Genomic DNA, 12366 nt, shown 5'->3' on the forward strand with positions numbered 1-12366 from the left:
CAGCGATAGGCGACTGCCACAGGACTCTCAAAATGGCGGCCGGCTCTTCGGTTTTGGGCCTGGTCCACTAAAATGGCCCTGGGACACCTTGGAACTCGGACGCTTCCCTGATAGGGCTTGGGTCCCATTCTCGAAAGCGTCCCCTCAGCCGTGAAGATTCTACAAAAGTCTTGGGGGCCCCCGACTCCCGCAGGCTTCTGGTGGGGAGCGGCTGCCATGTCTGCTCGTGGAATGGCCACGACGGAGCTACGAGATGGTAGTGCTCTCATGCTGACGCCAGCTTTAGTCTGAAACATCCAGAAACACTGTAGACTACCAATTCGATCAGTTCCGGTAGCGCCCCAACATGACCCGGTAGAGAAGAACTTGCCCTCCCCTCTTTGACTGATGGTTCTTGATGCCTGTCCCCTCTGTTGTCATTTAACAGAACTTTTTGGACTTCTGAAAGGGGTTGTGTTCCGAACGCTGGTTGGTGGAGACATTTTGACTATATTCTTGACCTACTTGTCGCGTAATGCGTTATATGACACGCCGCGTTAGCGCACCCGGAAGTGATCCGGGGCGCGGCGCGCAGCGCGTAACGTAAGCATAACAGGTCATGTGACTTGTTAATAAAACTTTTCATTGGTTCATTTTACTTTTGTTATTTTAATGATGAAAAGCTTGGTCATATGACCTGAAAATTACGCTTTTTATTGATTTCGAACTTTTTTTTAATAACATATATGTTATAATATTCCAGGCTAATGTACTTTCCCGGAAAATTTACAACTGTCCTGCAAGTAAAATATATTCCTTTTTCGAGAAAAAGGGCGTTTCTTCGTTCCATGACGGAGCCGTTGAGTAAAAGAGACTCGGCCTGCTGTCTTAGTCGCCGATACGCCTGATTATCAGATTCTTATCGATCACTTTATGTTGCAGGAGTGGAAAACACAACTGCCCTTGACCATTTATCTTTACTGCGTTCCTACATATTATACCTTTTATCCGTCATGTAATTAGACTGCTTTATTTCACTTGCCTTTTACTGATTCTAAAACAGTGACTAAAAGTAAAAACTTTACCAATGTAAATACTACTACCATGTTTTGTTTTAAAAACCTTTATTGTGAAAATGTCAGTATAGAAATACGGGCCTATAACCACGTGGGCCGGCCACGGAGCAAACTGAAATCGTATATGATGAGGAGACATTTACATTATAGAGGAACGTAACGAGCGAGCCATTAGGTTGCAAGAACTAAGATGTCTAACAGTTGCGGAATCGGTGGACGTACATTTTGTAATTAAAATACGACAGGGCCACTTACAAAAAAGTTATCTAGATATACATTTGCGTGCAAGTACCATGGGTGACGTTAATTCGAACTTTCAATAGTACAGTAATAAATAACACATCAGAACTTAATATCAATAGGGATGTAGAAATATTCAATCAATTCTCGTCCCCGCCCGCCATGAGCATCAAAACTGCATTCATATCTCGTGATATCAAGGTTGTTCAACCAGTACACAACAAGGAGTTACGAGTCCCATTTATACCGGCGCCATTTTGGGCGAGGCCGGGCAGGTCCAAGATATAGTCAAAATGTCTCCACCAACCATCGGCCAGACCAGAACCCCTTTCGGCCCTTTATGCTACAAGATGGTGTCTTCCATTCAGAAAATATTGTTGGCAGCATTTTGAAAGGAAAGATAAACAGCCGTTTTCCTAGTGAGTCTCACATTGTTACATTTAGGAAGAATGTTGAAGAGTAATATGTGGAAAATCTGAAGCCATTTTTCTACAAACTCTCAATCAGCCTTGGATGGAAAAAAAAATCCTGAAGAATGTACAAACTGAAAACCAATTTTTGTCTGTATAGCATCAACAGCAACGCTTGAGTCAGCTTTGTGTCAAGCCGCCATTTTCATTCAATCAATAGCGTCCCCCTGCACACATTCAGGAACCTGGTCGTGTCTTCAGGTGAAACGGATTGTGGGACAAGAAGCAGAAAGGAAAAGGAAAAAAGTTCCGCCGGACCTCGGGAGCCGGCCGCCTATGTCATGGGCGATCTTTGGCCACACCAGGGCAATAGTGAAGCTGCAGCAGGTGCAAAAGAGCTTCAGACAGTCTTACAAGCACTGCTTTTCTAAACATTTTTTGATTTTTTGTATTTTTGCACAGTTTTATATATTTTTTTTGTTTTTGATGGAGGGGAAACAACAAAAAACAGGCATTGAAAAAGGCTCAACAGTGCAGGGCGCCTTGTGCTGGTTCCGACCTATTCACACATCGGTCCACTACTGACATCACCTCATAAGCCAACGGGGCACCCCACGCTGACTTTCGGCGCAGCATTGTAGGATGGCCACACCAGTGCGGCAACTTGCTGGACACCACCTCGGTGCCATCCGGATCTCGGCGCGTTCGAGTCACTGTACCGCAAAAGTGACCGGAACTCAGCTGGACACGCCGATTTCGGCACAGCATTGTAGGATAGCCACACCAGTGCAGCAACTTGCTGGACACTAACTCGGTGCCATCCGGATCTCGGCGAGTTGTGCTGCCTTCGGCCTATTCGCACACCGGTCCGCTACTGACGCCGCCTCACGTGCCAACGGATTTTCTACGCTTTTTGTAGCCCTATGCCGCATAACAGGTCATGTGACTTGTTTATAAAACTTTTCATTGGTTCATTTTACTTTTGGTTTCCTAAAGATGGAAGGCTTGGTCATATGACCTAAAAATAACACTTTTCATTGGTTTAGAACATTTTTTTTTCCCAAACGATGAAAGCCCCACCTTGTTTCTGGATGATTCAGACTGAAGCTGGCGTCACCATGAGAGCACCACCATCTCGTGGCTCCGTCGTGGTCATTCCGCGAGCAATCATGGCAGCCGCTCCACACCGGAAGCCTGCAGGAGTCGAGGGCCCCCAAGACTTTTGTAGAATCTTCACGGCTGAGGGGACGCTTTCGAGAATGGAGCCCAAGCCCTAGCAGGCAAGCGTCCGAGTTCCAAGGTGTCCCAGGGCCATTTTAGTGGACCAGGCCCAAAACCGAAGAGCCGTCCGCCATTTTAAGAGTCCTGTGGCAGCCGCCTTTCGCTGCACTGCAAGAGTGGGAGCAACTCAACTACATGGTGAGCGAGACGCTGTAGCCGCAAGAGCGGGCGCAACTCAGCTGGATGGCCGCCACCTGGGGAGGCCCGTTCACGCCGCCTCCCCAACGCCCCCCCCGGGCCGCCCCACGCCAATTTTCGGAGCAGCATTGTAGGATACCAAAACCAGTGCGGCAGTTTACTGGACATCACCTGGGTGCCATCCACATCTCAGCGCGTTCTGCTGCCTTGGGACTATTCGCACAACAGACCGCTACTGACGAGGCCTCCCCCCGCACCACCCGGGACGCCCCACGCTGTTTTTCTGAGCTGCATTGTAGGATCCCAAAAACCAGTGCGGCACCCAGGTGACATCACCTGGGTGCCGTCCAGAACTCAGCACGTTGTGCTGCCTTGGGACTATTCGCACAAAAGACAGCTTCTGACCATTGTTGCTTTTTTTTGTCAAAAATGTTTAAATGTTTGTTACAGTTTTTGTTCCGTTCGTTATATTTAAAAGTTAATAAAGTTTTATAATCCCACTTTGTTGGAGTGCTATATATTTTTAAAAAATCGGGTGAATGGGGCCTTGAATCGGGTTATTGTCATGTGTGGGCTTTGCAAGTGTACTGCTACAGGATCGGACATTTCAAACTCAAATGCACGTTCTTTTTCTTACCTTTCCAAAGCATGGAGCGCAATAGCAGGCAGAGAAAGGGTGATGCAAGTGTTGAACACTGCCTGGCCTGGCAAGTTGCTGGCAGTGCCCCCCCCCCCCCGCCCGCTCCTGAAAGAGGACACACACACCACCGCCCCGAGTACTTCACAGATCTTTAAAAGACCATGCGCTTGTTCATGAGGCTTAAATGGTTTATCACCCCTTCTAGAACCCCTGCATCGACTCTCTGACGTTTCCTGGAAAAATTACCACGTAACACAATACCAAGCCTTGTCAGCTGAAACCCCCGAGGAATCGTGGGGCATATTATCAAGGGGGTTTATCTCCGCTTTTTTGGCTTTAAAAGCCAAGAAAGCGGAGATAAAATTATCTCCCTATTACCAAGCTGTCGCTAACACCAGTTAGTGACAGCTAAAAGGAGATAGCGACCATCTTGGGCCCCGCTTTGCATGTCAGTGATATTTATCACTAATGACATGCAAAGTGGGCGTGCCAAGATGTTAGCGACTGGAAACAGTCCCTAACATCGCTATCTCCTATTACCAACTTTTGGAGATATTCGCGCTAAGCGCGAATATCTCCAAAAGCTAACACCTGACCTGAGCAGTTCTTAGCCATGTTATCCAATGGGAGGTGGATAACATGGCTAAGAGCATTTGCTCGATAATGCATGAATATCGCTGACTTTTCAGCGATATTCATGCATTGCGGCCCTTTTTTATCGCATTTGCGATAAACCTTGCTAATAGCGAGGTTTATCTGCGATAAAAATCGCCGATGTGCGGCGATAATTTTTGTCTCTAAACAAGTTAGAGACAAAAATTATCGCTAGTTGTTGGTAATATGCCCCCGGGTTTTTGCTTGCAGAAATCGGGAGGCGGGAGACTAGCACTGAAATCAGTAGTCTCACGCCTGAATCGGGATGGTTGGCATGTCTGGATTCTCTACAGCTGGGGCCATAAACTACACCCGCAGGGCTAGGTGATAGCCTGAGACCGGCCTGGCATCTAAAATGGCTGCCGTGCACGACAAAATTGTGACATTGGAAAAAAGGCAAGATGGCGCAGACAATGTTTATCAATAAGGATTCATTTATAACAAAATATTTTATCGCACTGACAAATTGGCGGTCAACACTTCCTGATTTCCATCGAATCGAACGTTAACAGACGTCACGCAGCAAAAAAAAAAAAAAGCTCACGCACAGCCGCTGGAAGACATGTATCAACATATATGAGCCTCCTCAGCCACCCTCAGAAAACATAAGGGATTAGGATACGTCTCCCGCACCCCCTTATACCTAGTAATTTAATTAAAACGAAACACAAAATGGCGAATTCCCGTTTCGCTACCAGTTTGCGACCCGGTTCGCGGCCCGTGAAGCGCTTCTACCGTGAAAAATATATTTTTTTTAATTTTCCCCACTGGACCCTTTAATAACCCCAACAACATTCCTAGGGGGTCAAGAGGGGTATACCTTGCCCCCTTTCATTAAATTCCCCCTTCGTTTTTCACCTCTTCTTCTCTCTCGATCCTACCGAGAGATAAGATGGCGGCCCCTCTGGACTGTTTAGAATGTTGACAGACACCGGGGAGCCAATCAGCTTCGCATCGCAAAGTTCCGTTTCGCGAAAAGTAAGCGGACCGGAGCGCAGCCCGGAGCGCTGTTACAGATATATATCTTGTTTTGAACGTTAATTTCTCAAAATCCACTGGAGCAAATATATTGAGACCTAGCAAAGGCACATCGGGCTAACAGTCCCTACAATTTTGCCAAGTTTCGTGCAAATCCATTCAGCCGTTCGAGCTAAAAGTGAGGCCAAAGGCCCTATGGAAATTAACATGGGAAAAACGCGTTTTGGGACCCCCCTTTTTTCTCGGCCCCCCCTTGACGAAACCCCCCCAAATTTTCAGGGGCTGCTCAGAAACAAAATGTGCCATTTTCCTGAAAATTTCAGCCGATTCCGTCCACAAACGCCAATGTTATTAGACATAGAATTTTCAAAAGTTCCATAGACAAATAATCCTATATATACCTACTGGCGAACGCCAGTAGGTAATATATATATATATATATATATATATATATATATATATATATATATATATATATATATATATATATATATATATATATATATATATATATATATATATATATATATATATATATATATATATATATATATATATATATATATATATATATATATATATATATATATATATATATATATATATATATATATATATATATATATATATATATATATATATATATATATATATATATATATATATATATAATTTTACTAAGATATAATAAAAATAAAAATATTCCTGCTGAGGATGGGTAATTTTTTAAGATTGATTAACATTTATATATGAATTTCATAAATTTAATTCATTGTATTAATTTATATGCATTTATTTGGCGATTTAATGTGCTGTAACCTTTTATGCTATTAAAATAATTAACTTCATTACAATTTCCCATACTCTCCCATAGGAAGATCCCCCACACCAGTGGTAGAGATGGCCACTAACAAACTCCTCACATGTAAATTGACACCAAGGTGTAAATCTTCACTTTGAAATGGTGAATAGCAAAACGTGGTGGGATACACCTGTGTGTAGGAGTAGATCTACAGGTGCGTAAATATACACAGTATATTTACATTGGTGAATTGTCCCCTCAGTGTTCCATGTGATTATTTATGGACAATTAATTACTTCAAGATACATTTCTCAAGATGGACTACTAATTTTGTTTTAATCTAATGTTGCTGATGTGTTTTTTATCCTTAGTTTTTATTGATATATATTGTTGGGGGGAGGGTACCCTTGTCCTCTTTTTCGGTTTCAGTGGTGTATTTCGACTGCACCTTGCCTATATTTTGTATCATTTATCTGTCTAATCAAACGTTTTGTTAGCAATACTTTTTCCTTCCCTATACTTTTGATCTAAGGTATTTTCTTTCTGATGTTCATTCATTCATAAAACTGTATTCGATCTTTCCACAGAAGATCATAAAAGTGCATACAAATGCATAAAAACCACTAACTAAAATCACATAAAAACTTAAAGAATAAAAGGGACATCAAACTTCATTCTTGAACCACATAGTTCCTCTTCCTCATGCATGCCCCCGGCGAAACCACCCATCGGGTTCGGTAATGATTTTAGATAATAAAGTGCTACCGGACATGAACGAAAGTGGTTCCTCTTTAAGGTAGGAATAATGAATTTCTTTCTTTCCTGGTCACTCAAACTTCAAAAGAGTACCAAATATAGGTCATTCTGAGGTGACTTAGAGTCACAAGGGCACCAACACAGATCCGAATGTTTAAAACTTCTGTCCGGATACCCCAGCATCAGAGGAATCAGTTTCAGACGAAATGTCATCAAAATGAATTGATGGGCTGAGAACGAGACATCAGCTAAATAAGAGAACTCGTTATCTACCAGTGGCAGGGTCAGTTGATACAACTGAACCATCTGTGCTCAACAGTTCCTCTCTCTACGATCATATTGGGCCCTTATCTTAAAAGTCTCGACCAATCTATGCCTGGAAAATGTCTTACACGAGTCAGGATCATTGAATAGATGTGACAAACCTAAAGCATTGAATTCCCACTCAACATAATTTAACCATTTACTCTTGCTGTCGTTTTCCAAATTTAACAAATCACTGATAATCCTTTTGTTCAAGGGGACTGAATCCCTACGCCAAATTGAGAGCCACAGCAGAAGTGGGGTCCTACGAATTGAGTCCATAATCTTTCTGATGTTAAAAATCTGATTTAAAATAGATCATTTATTGTTCTGTTCCTGCTTAAACAGAGACCCAGTGCAGTTGTTATCGACTTTCAAATGCACTGGCCATATTTTAAACACAATACTCAATCATTTTCAAGGTTTTTATGTGAACCAGAACCTTTGTTGTCAATTCTAACTTCAAAACATCTAACCAGTTAAGTCTGACAATGATTGATCCTAGCTCAGTATGCCAAATGGGCTTACATTTCTGCAGATAGAAATGTGTTTTGTGATGTCAGACGTTTGAGGCTGCAGGCATAATGCCAACTTCCAACTAACTCATAAATCTCACCAGGAGAAATTTGTTTAATAGAAAACCCATTGCAATAATTCTTTCCATACATATGCAAGCATCTTGATACATGCAAAGGTGTACGATTTGCAACATACAGTGGCAAAATCAATAGCTAGACCTTTTAGAGCTGTGACCAATTAGCGTGGCCAATGCTTGTTTTTACTGGAATGGACCATACAGGAGGTAAAGCTTTATATTTTAAGAGGAACCAATAAGGACACAGCAAGGTATAGAAGTCTTGGTGTAGATCAAAACTGATGTGCAGAAAAAGTTAATATTTTAGAGGTTACATACCAGAGTAGATGACATCTTTAAAGACGCACAAGCTCATAGAAATACATAGAAATGGGTAGATAAACGTATGCCGCGAAACCTTGTGGCCCTAGACTTTTGCACACCCTTTAAACTGTTTTATGTTTCTAAGTCAACAGTTTGCTACAGTTTCTAGTGTGCTATGGAGCAGCCTGGTTAGTGAGATGCCTAACTGAGCAAAGATAATGCAATGCACTAAAAAAAAACGCTTTCTTCTGTGTACAGCAGCTTGTATACCTGCAACGTTCTGTTATTAATTCAAAAATGTCTTTCAAAATTCATCATTTCAATGTGATTTATTTATTAATTCTTGTCAACGTCTTGGGGCCAATTAAGAAGTTTTTAGGAAGGGCTCCGGATGGGATTCAGCATTGTTGAATCAGATTCAGAACCCTTGTTTCCTACCGAATCGGTCACCTTTTCCAGATGACCGAGTACGATGCAAGGAAGCCATCCAGGCTGTCTGAATTGGTTCTTAAGGGGATTCTGGCAACCCGAGTCATTCTGAGCCAAATCGTACAGCCCAATGGAGATGGTTTCCAAACAAGCGAGTACGATGACCGATTCGGTCAGCCGTTCCGAATTGGTTTGATCAAGACGAAACGGCTATCGGAATCAGCCTTTAGGGACATGTTGCAGGCCCCTCTTCCCCTGGAGGTGACCGAATATGGCCTGTGGGTGTACCATAGGGACCCCTTTTCCTACTCATGCACAATGTGGCAGGCAACATGGTAACCGCCCTAGTGTGAAAGGTTCCCCCAACCCCCACTTTTTCCAATGGGAGCCGGTGTGCCCAATGAGAGCCTGCGTTCTCGTTTGGCACACAGGCTCACATTGAAATCATCAATATTGTATTCGGTCTGTAGGACTCCCAAAATATGAATCGTTCGGAAAGCATTCCTAACCCGATTCAGTGTGAATGGTTTTCTAACGACATAGTAATCGGTCCCTTGCTATTCATTGAAGTAAATTCAAATCATTCATATTGAAGGGTGTGCTATAAAGTTTGCAATGTCTTTCAAGCACAAAGGCAGTCTTGATCAGGCGATGTTCATCAGGAGATACACTCCCCTCAATATATGCTATAATGTTCTGTATAAGAAGCATTGGATTTTTATGCAGTCACTCCGGTAACCGTTTATCTCCGATAGTAGTTAGACAGACAGGGCCCGATTCACAGAACTAACTTAAGACAAAATCCTAAACTTACTACTTTTGGTATTCACAGAAGTTAGGATTATGTCTTAGATAGAATACTAACTTAAGTCTGTCTTAAATCTGTCTTAAATATGTTTTAAGACAAAACCCTAACTTCTGTGAATACCAAAAGTAGTAAATTTAGGATTTTGTCTTAGGTAGTTCTGTGAATCAGGCCCATAGTTGGCATTCATGCAGTTAAAAATGCCTACCTTAATCTCAGCAGATTTGTGGGATATGTCAATTTTTTAATTCACATAGCAATTCTTACCTCCATTATTTCATTATTTTTTATTAACAACGTCTCTGTGCCTCCACAGTACAGATACTGCATTACCAGCTAGGAAAGAAGAAAACAGGTCTTGGTAAATGCTCAATTCTCAAATTGGAAAGACATGTTTAACTGCATTATCTAACGTATAAAATACATTTTGATGCTCACAGGCGCACAGACCACATAAAATATTCTAAGAATCATATGCACAAGAATCCGTCTCACTTGACCAAACCCTGTTCGGTTTAAGACCCCGCATGGGGGTCCTGCTGAACACATTTTACGAGATGCTTATGGTCACCCTTCTATGAAAAATTTTACTTTTGCCCAAGTGATGTATATATGTAGTGCAACATGATAAAAACAAGACTACACATTATAAAACTTCAACTTGGCCTAGAAACCAGCTTTTTGCAGTTATAAAATATTTTGAAACAAACTGTTTTTTTTTTTGCAAAGTCCTTACATTTTTTATCATCCATGAATTTTTCTACCTTTTTTCATGCTCAGTCATGCTGCAAGACATAGCAAGCCTTTGCCCAAAAGTACAGCAGACCAGGCTTTAGGCAGCTAATACATTGTATAAGTAGAATACAGAAAATGTCAGTCAATGACAACAAAATATCCATCAATGCTAGAAAAATGTTGGTGGTTAACGAAAGCCATAGGCAACATGGTAAATCTGAGGGGTTCAAGCAGGTAAAAGATGCGTCTTTCCCTTACCTGAACAACCTAACTATCCTTGGCAACATATATGATGTTGAATAAGTTGGAGTGCAGTCAGTCTTAGAGCCATTGGCAGTTTGTTCCACAGTTTTGCTGCACAGTATGACAAGGACCTTCCCCCCCATCTGGCTCTTCGAAAAGTTGGGATACAGATCAGGCCAAGACTAGTAGATCGAAGGTTTTGCGCGGGGTGTAGAGCCTGGCTGTCGTCTGAGCCACTTCCATAGCGTGCCATATGCACCAGACAGAGCGCCTTGAATTCTATTTTCTGCTGAATAGGGAGCCAGTGTAATGCCCTTCTTCCCTGTGACGTAGGATGGCCCTCGGGAAGGTTTAAAAGTAAACGAGCCGCGACGTTCTGTAACAATTGCAGTTTCTTTATCTGGGTTTTGTCAATACCCAAGAATAGCGCGTTACAGTAATCCAGTTTGGACAAAAAGGGGGCAGCCATTACCGTCTTCTGTAAATTGAGAGGGATGAAGGGAAAGATCTCACAAAGAGTCTTTAACAGAAAGAAACTGGATGATGTTAGACTGTTAACCTGCGCCGACATATTAAGCTTGTCGTCAAAAATGACTCAAAGATTTCTGACCTTTCCGGCGGGGCAGGGACATTCTCCCGCCTCCATCGGCCACCAGGAATTGTTCCACAGTGACATTCCACCAAACTCGATCACCTCCGTCTTTTCTGTGTTGATTTGCAGAAAACTTAAATTCATCCAGTTCATGATGTCCTTTAGACAGCTATGAAAACTGCCAGCTGTGATCTCAGGCTTGTCCGATAGGGATATCACTAATTGTGAATCGTCAGCATAGGACACAAATTTGAAACCGTGCTTCCTGGCGAGTCTTGCCAGTGGTGTCACATAGACATTGAACAATGTTGGGGACAGGGCAGATCCCAATTCCCATCTCCCGGTCTTTACACCAACACCGTATGAGTCACGGTGTTGAATGCGGCAGACAGATCGAGGAGAACGAGATTGCCCTGCCACCTCCGTCTTCCACCTTCGGGATCCCCTCTGAGGCCGCAATCAAAGCCAACTCAGTAGAGTGTCTTGGTCGAAACACATGCTGCGTGGGATCCAGTAGCCAATTAGTGTCTAAGTAGTTGGTCAGAGACTTATTAACTGACTTTTCAAGGACCTTGGCTGCAAAGGGTAGACCCGAGATGGGACTATAGTTTTTGTGCTCTGTGGGGTCTTCTTCAGGATTGGCCTGATGCACGCTGCCTTCCAGGCCGGAGGGTAGATCCCAGATGCCAGAACTTGATTGATCAGGGGGGTGAGTAACTCACTGATCTTCCCGGCGGCCAAGTGCATAATAGCGGGGGGCAGGGGTCATTGGGTGAGCCTGATTTTATTGATTGCAGAAGATTGGTTACTTCATCTGCCAGAAGTGGTTTAAAACCCGTTAACCTAGAGTGTACTGTCTCCATCCCTGAGGATGAAGGGCTGTTTTCTGCGATGAGGTTTGATGAATTGGCCAGATCATTGTATATCACTTGCACCTTGTTCGGAAACAGGTGGCAAGATGATTACAAAAATCCTGGTCCGGTTTAAACGTATTCATCTGCTGTGGCTGGGCTAGGAATGTAACAGATTTAAAACGTTCTCTGGCCGAATTTCCTGCGTCTTGGAGATTTTCTGTAAAATATACCTGTTTAGCTTTGATGGAGCAAGGTGGAAAACAAAAATGTTGTATACCCCTTGTAAAGTCAATTCTCCATAACAGTAACATGTATTAATCGTGTGGTTTTGAAATTAACCAACATAGAATAGAATGCACCTACACAAATACACGTGGCATACTAAATTGCATGTAATTGCCAAACGTAATTTACTAATCTGTTATGCATGTCATAAAAAGTGCGCATTTGTCATAATCTAATTGAAAATTGCATGGATGTGCTTTCTGTCTGTTTATTTGTGGCCTACATCATGAAGATTGGTAAGTAAAATCCTGCATATATGTTGCTTAAA

General features: G+C 42.6%; 1 protein-coding gene across 1 annotated transcript in view; it reads right to left on the reverse strand.

Moving 5' to 3' along the window:
- The window catches only part of ABTB3 (ankyrin repeat and BTB domain containing 3), a 759809-nt gene that overhangs the window by 15625 nt on the left and 731818 nt on the right, over positions 1-12366 (reverse strand). Inside the window, exon 15 of the mRNA XM_086921594.1 lies at positions 9657-9725. Within this exon, the coding sequence (XP_086777720.1) occupies positions 9657-9725 (69 nt within the window). The remainder of the gene's footprint in view (positions 1-9656; positions 9726-12366) is intronic.

The sequence above is a fragment of the Lissotriton vulgaris genome, chromosome 1_1, assembly GCF_964263255.1.
Source record: "Lissotriton vulgaris chromosome 1_1, aLisVul1.2, whole genome shotgun sequence".
Taxonomy (NCBI): domain Eukaryota; kingdom Metazoa; phylum Chordata; class Amphibia; order Caudata; family Salamandridae; genus Lissotriton; species Lissotriton vulgaris.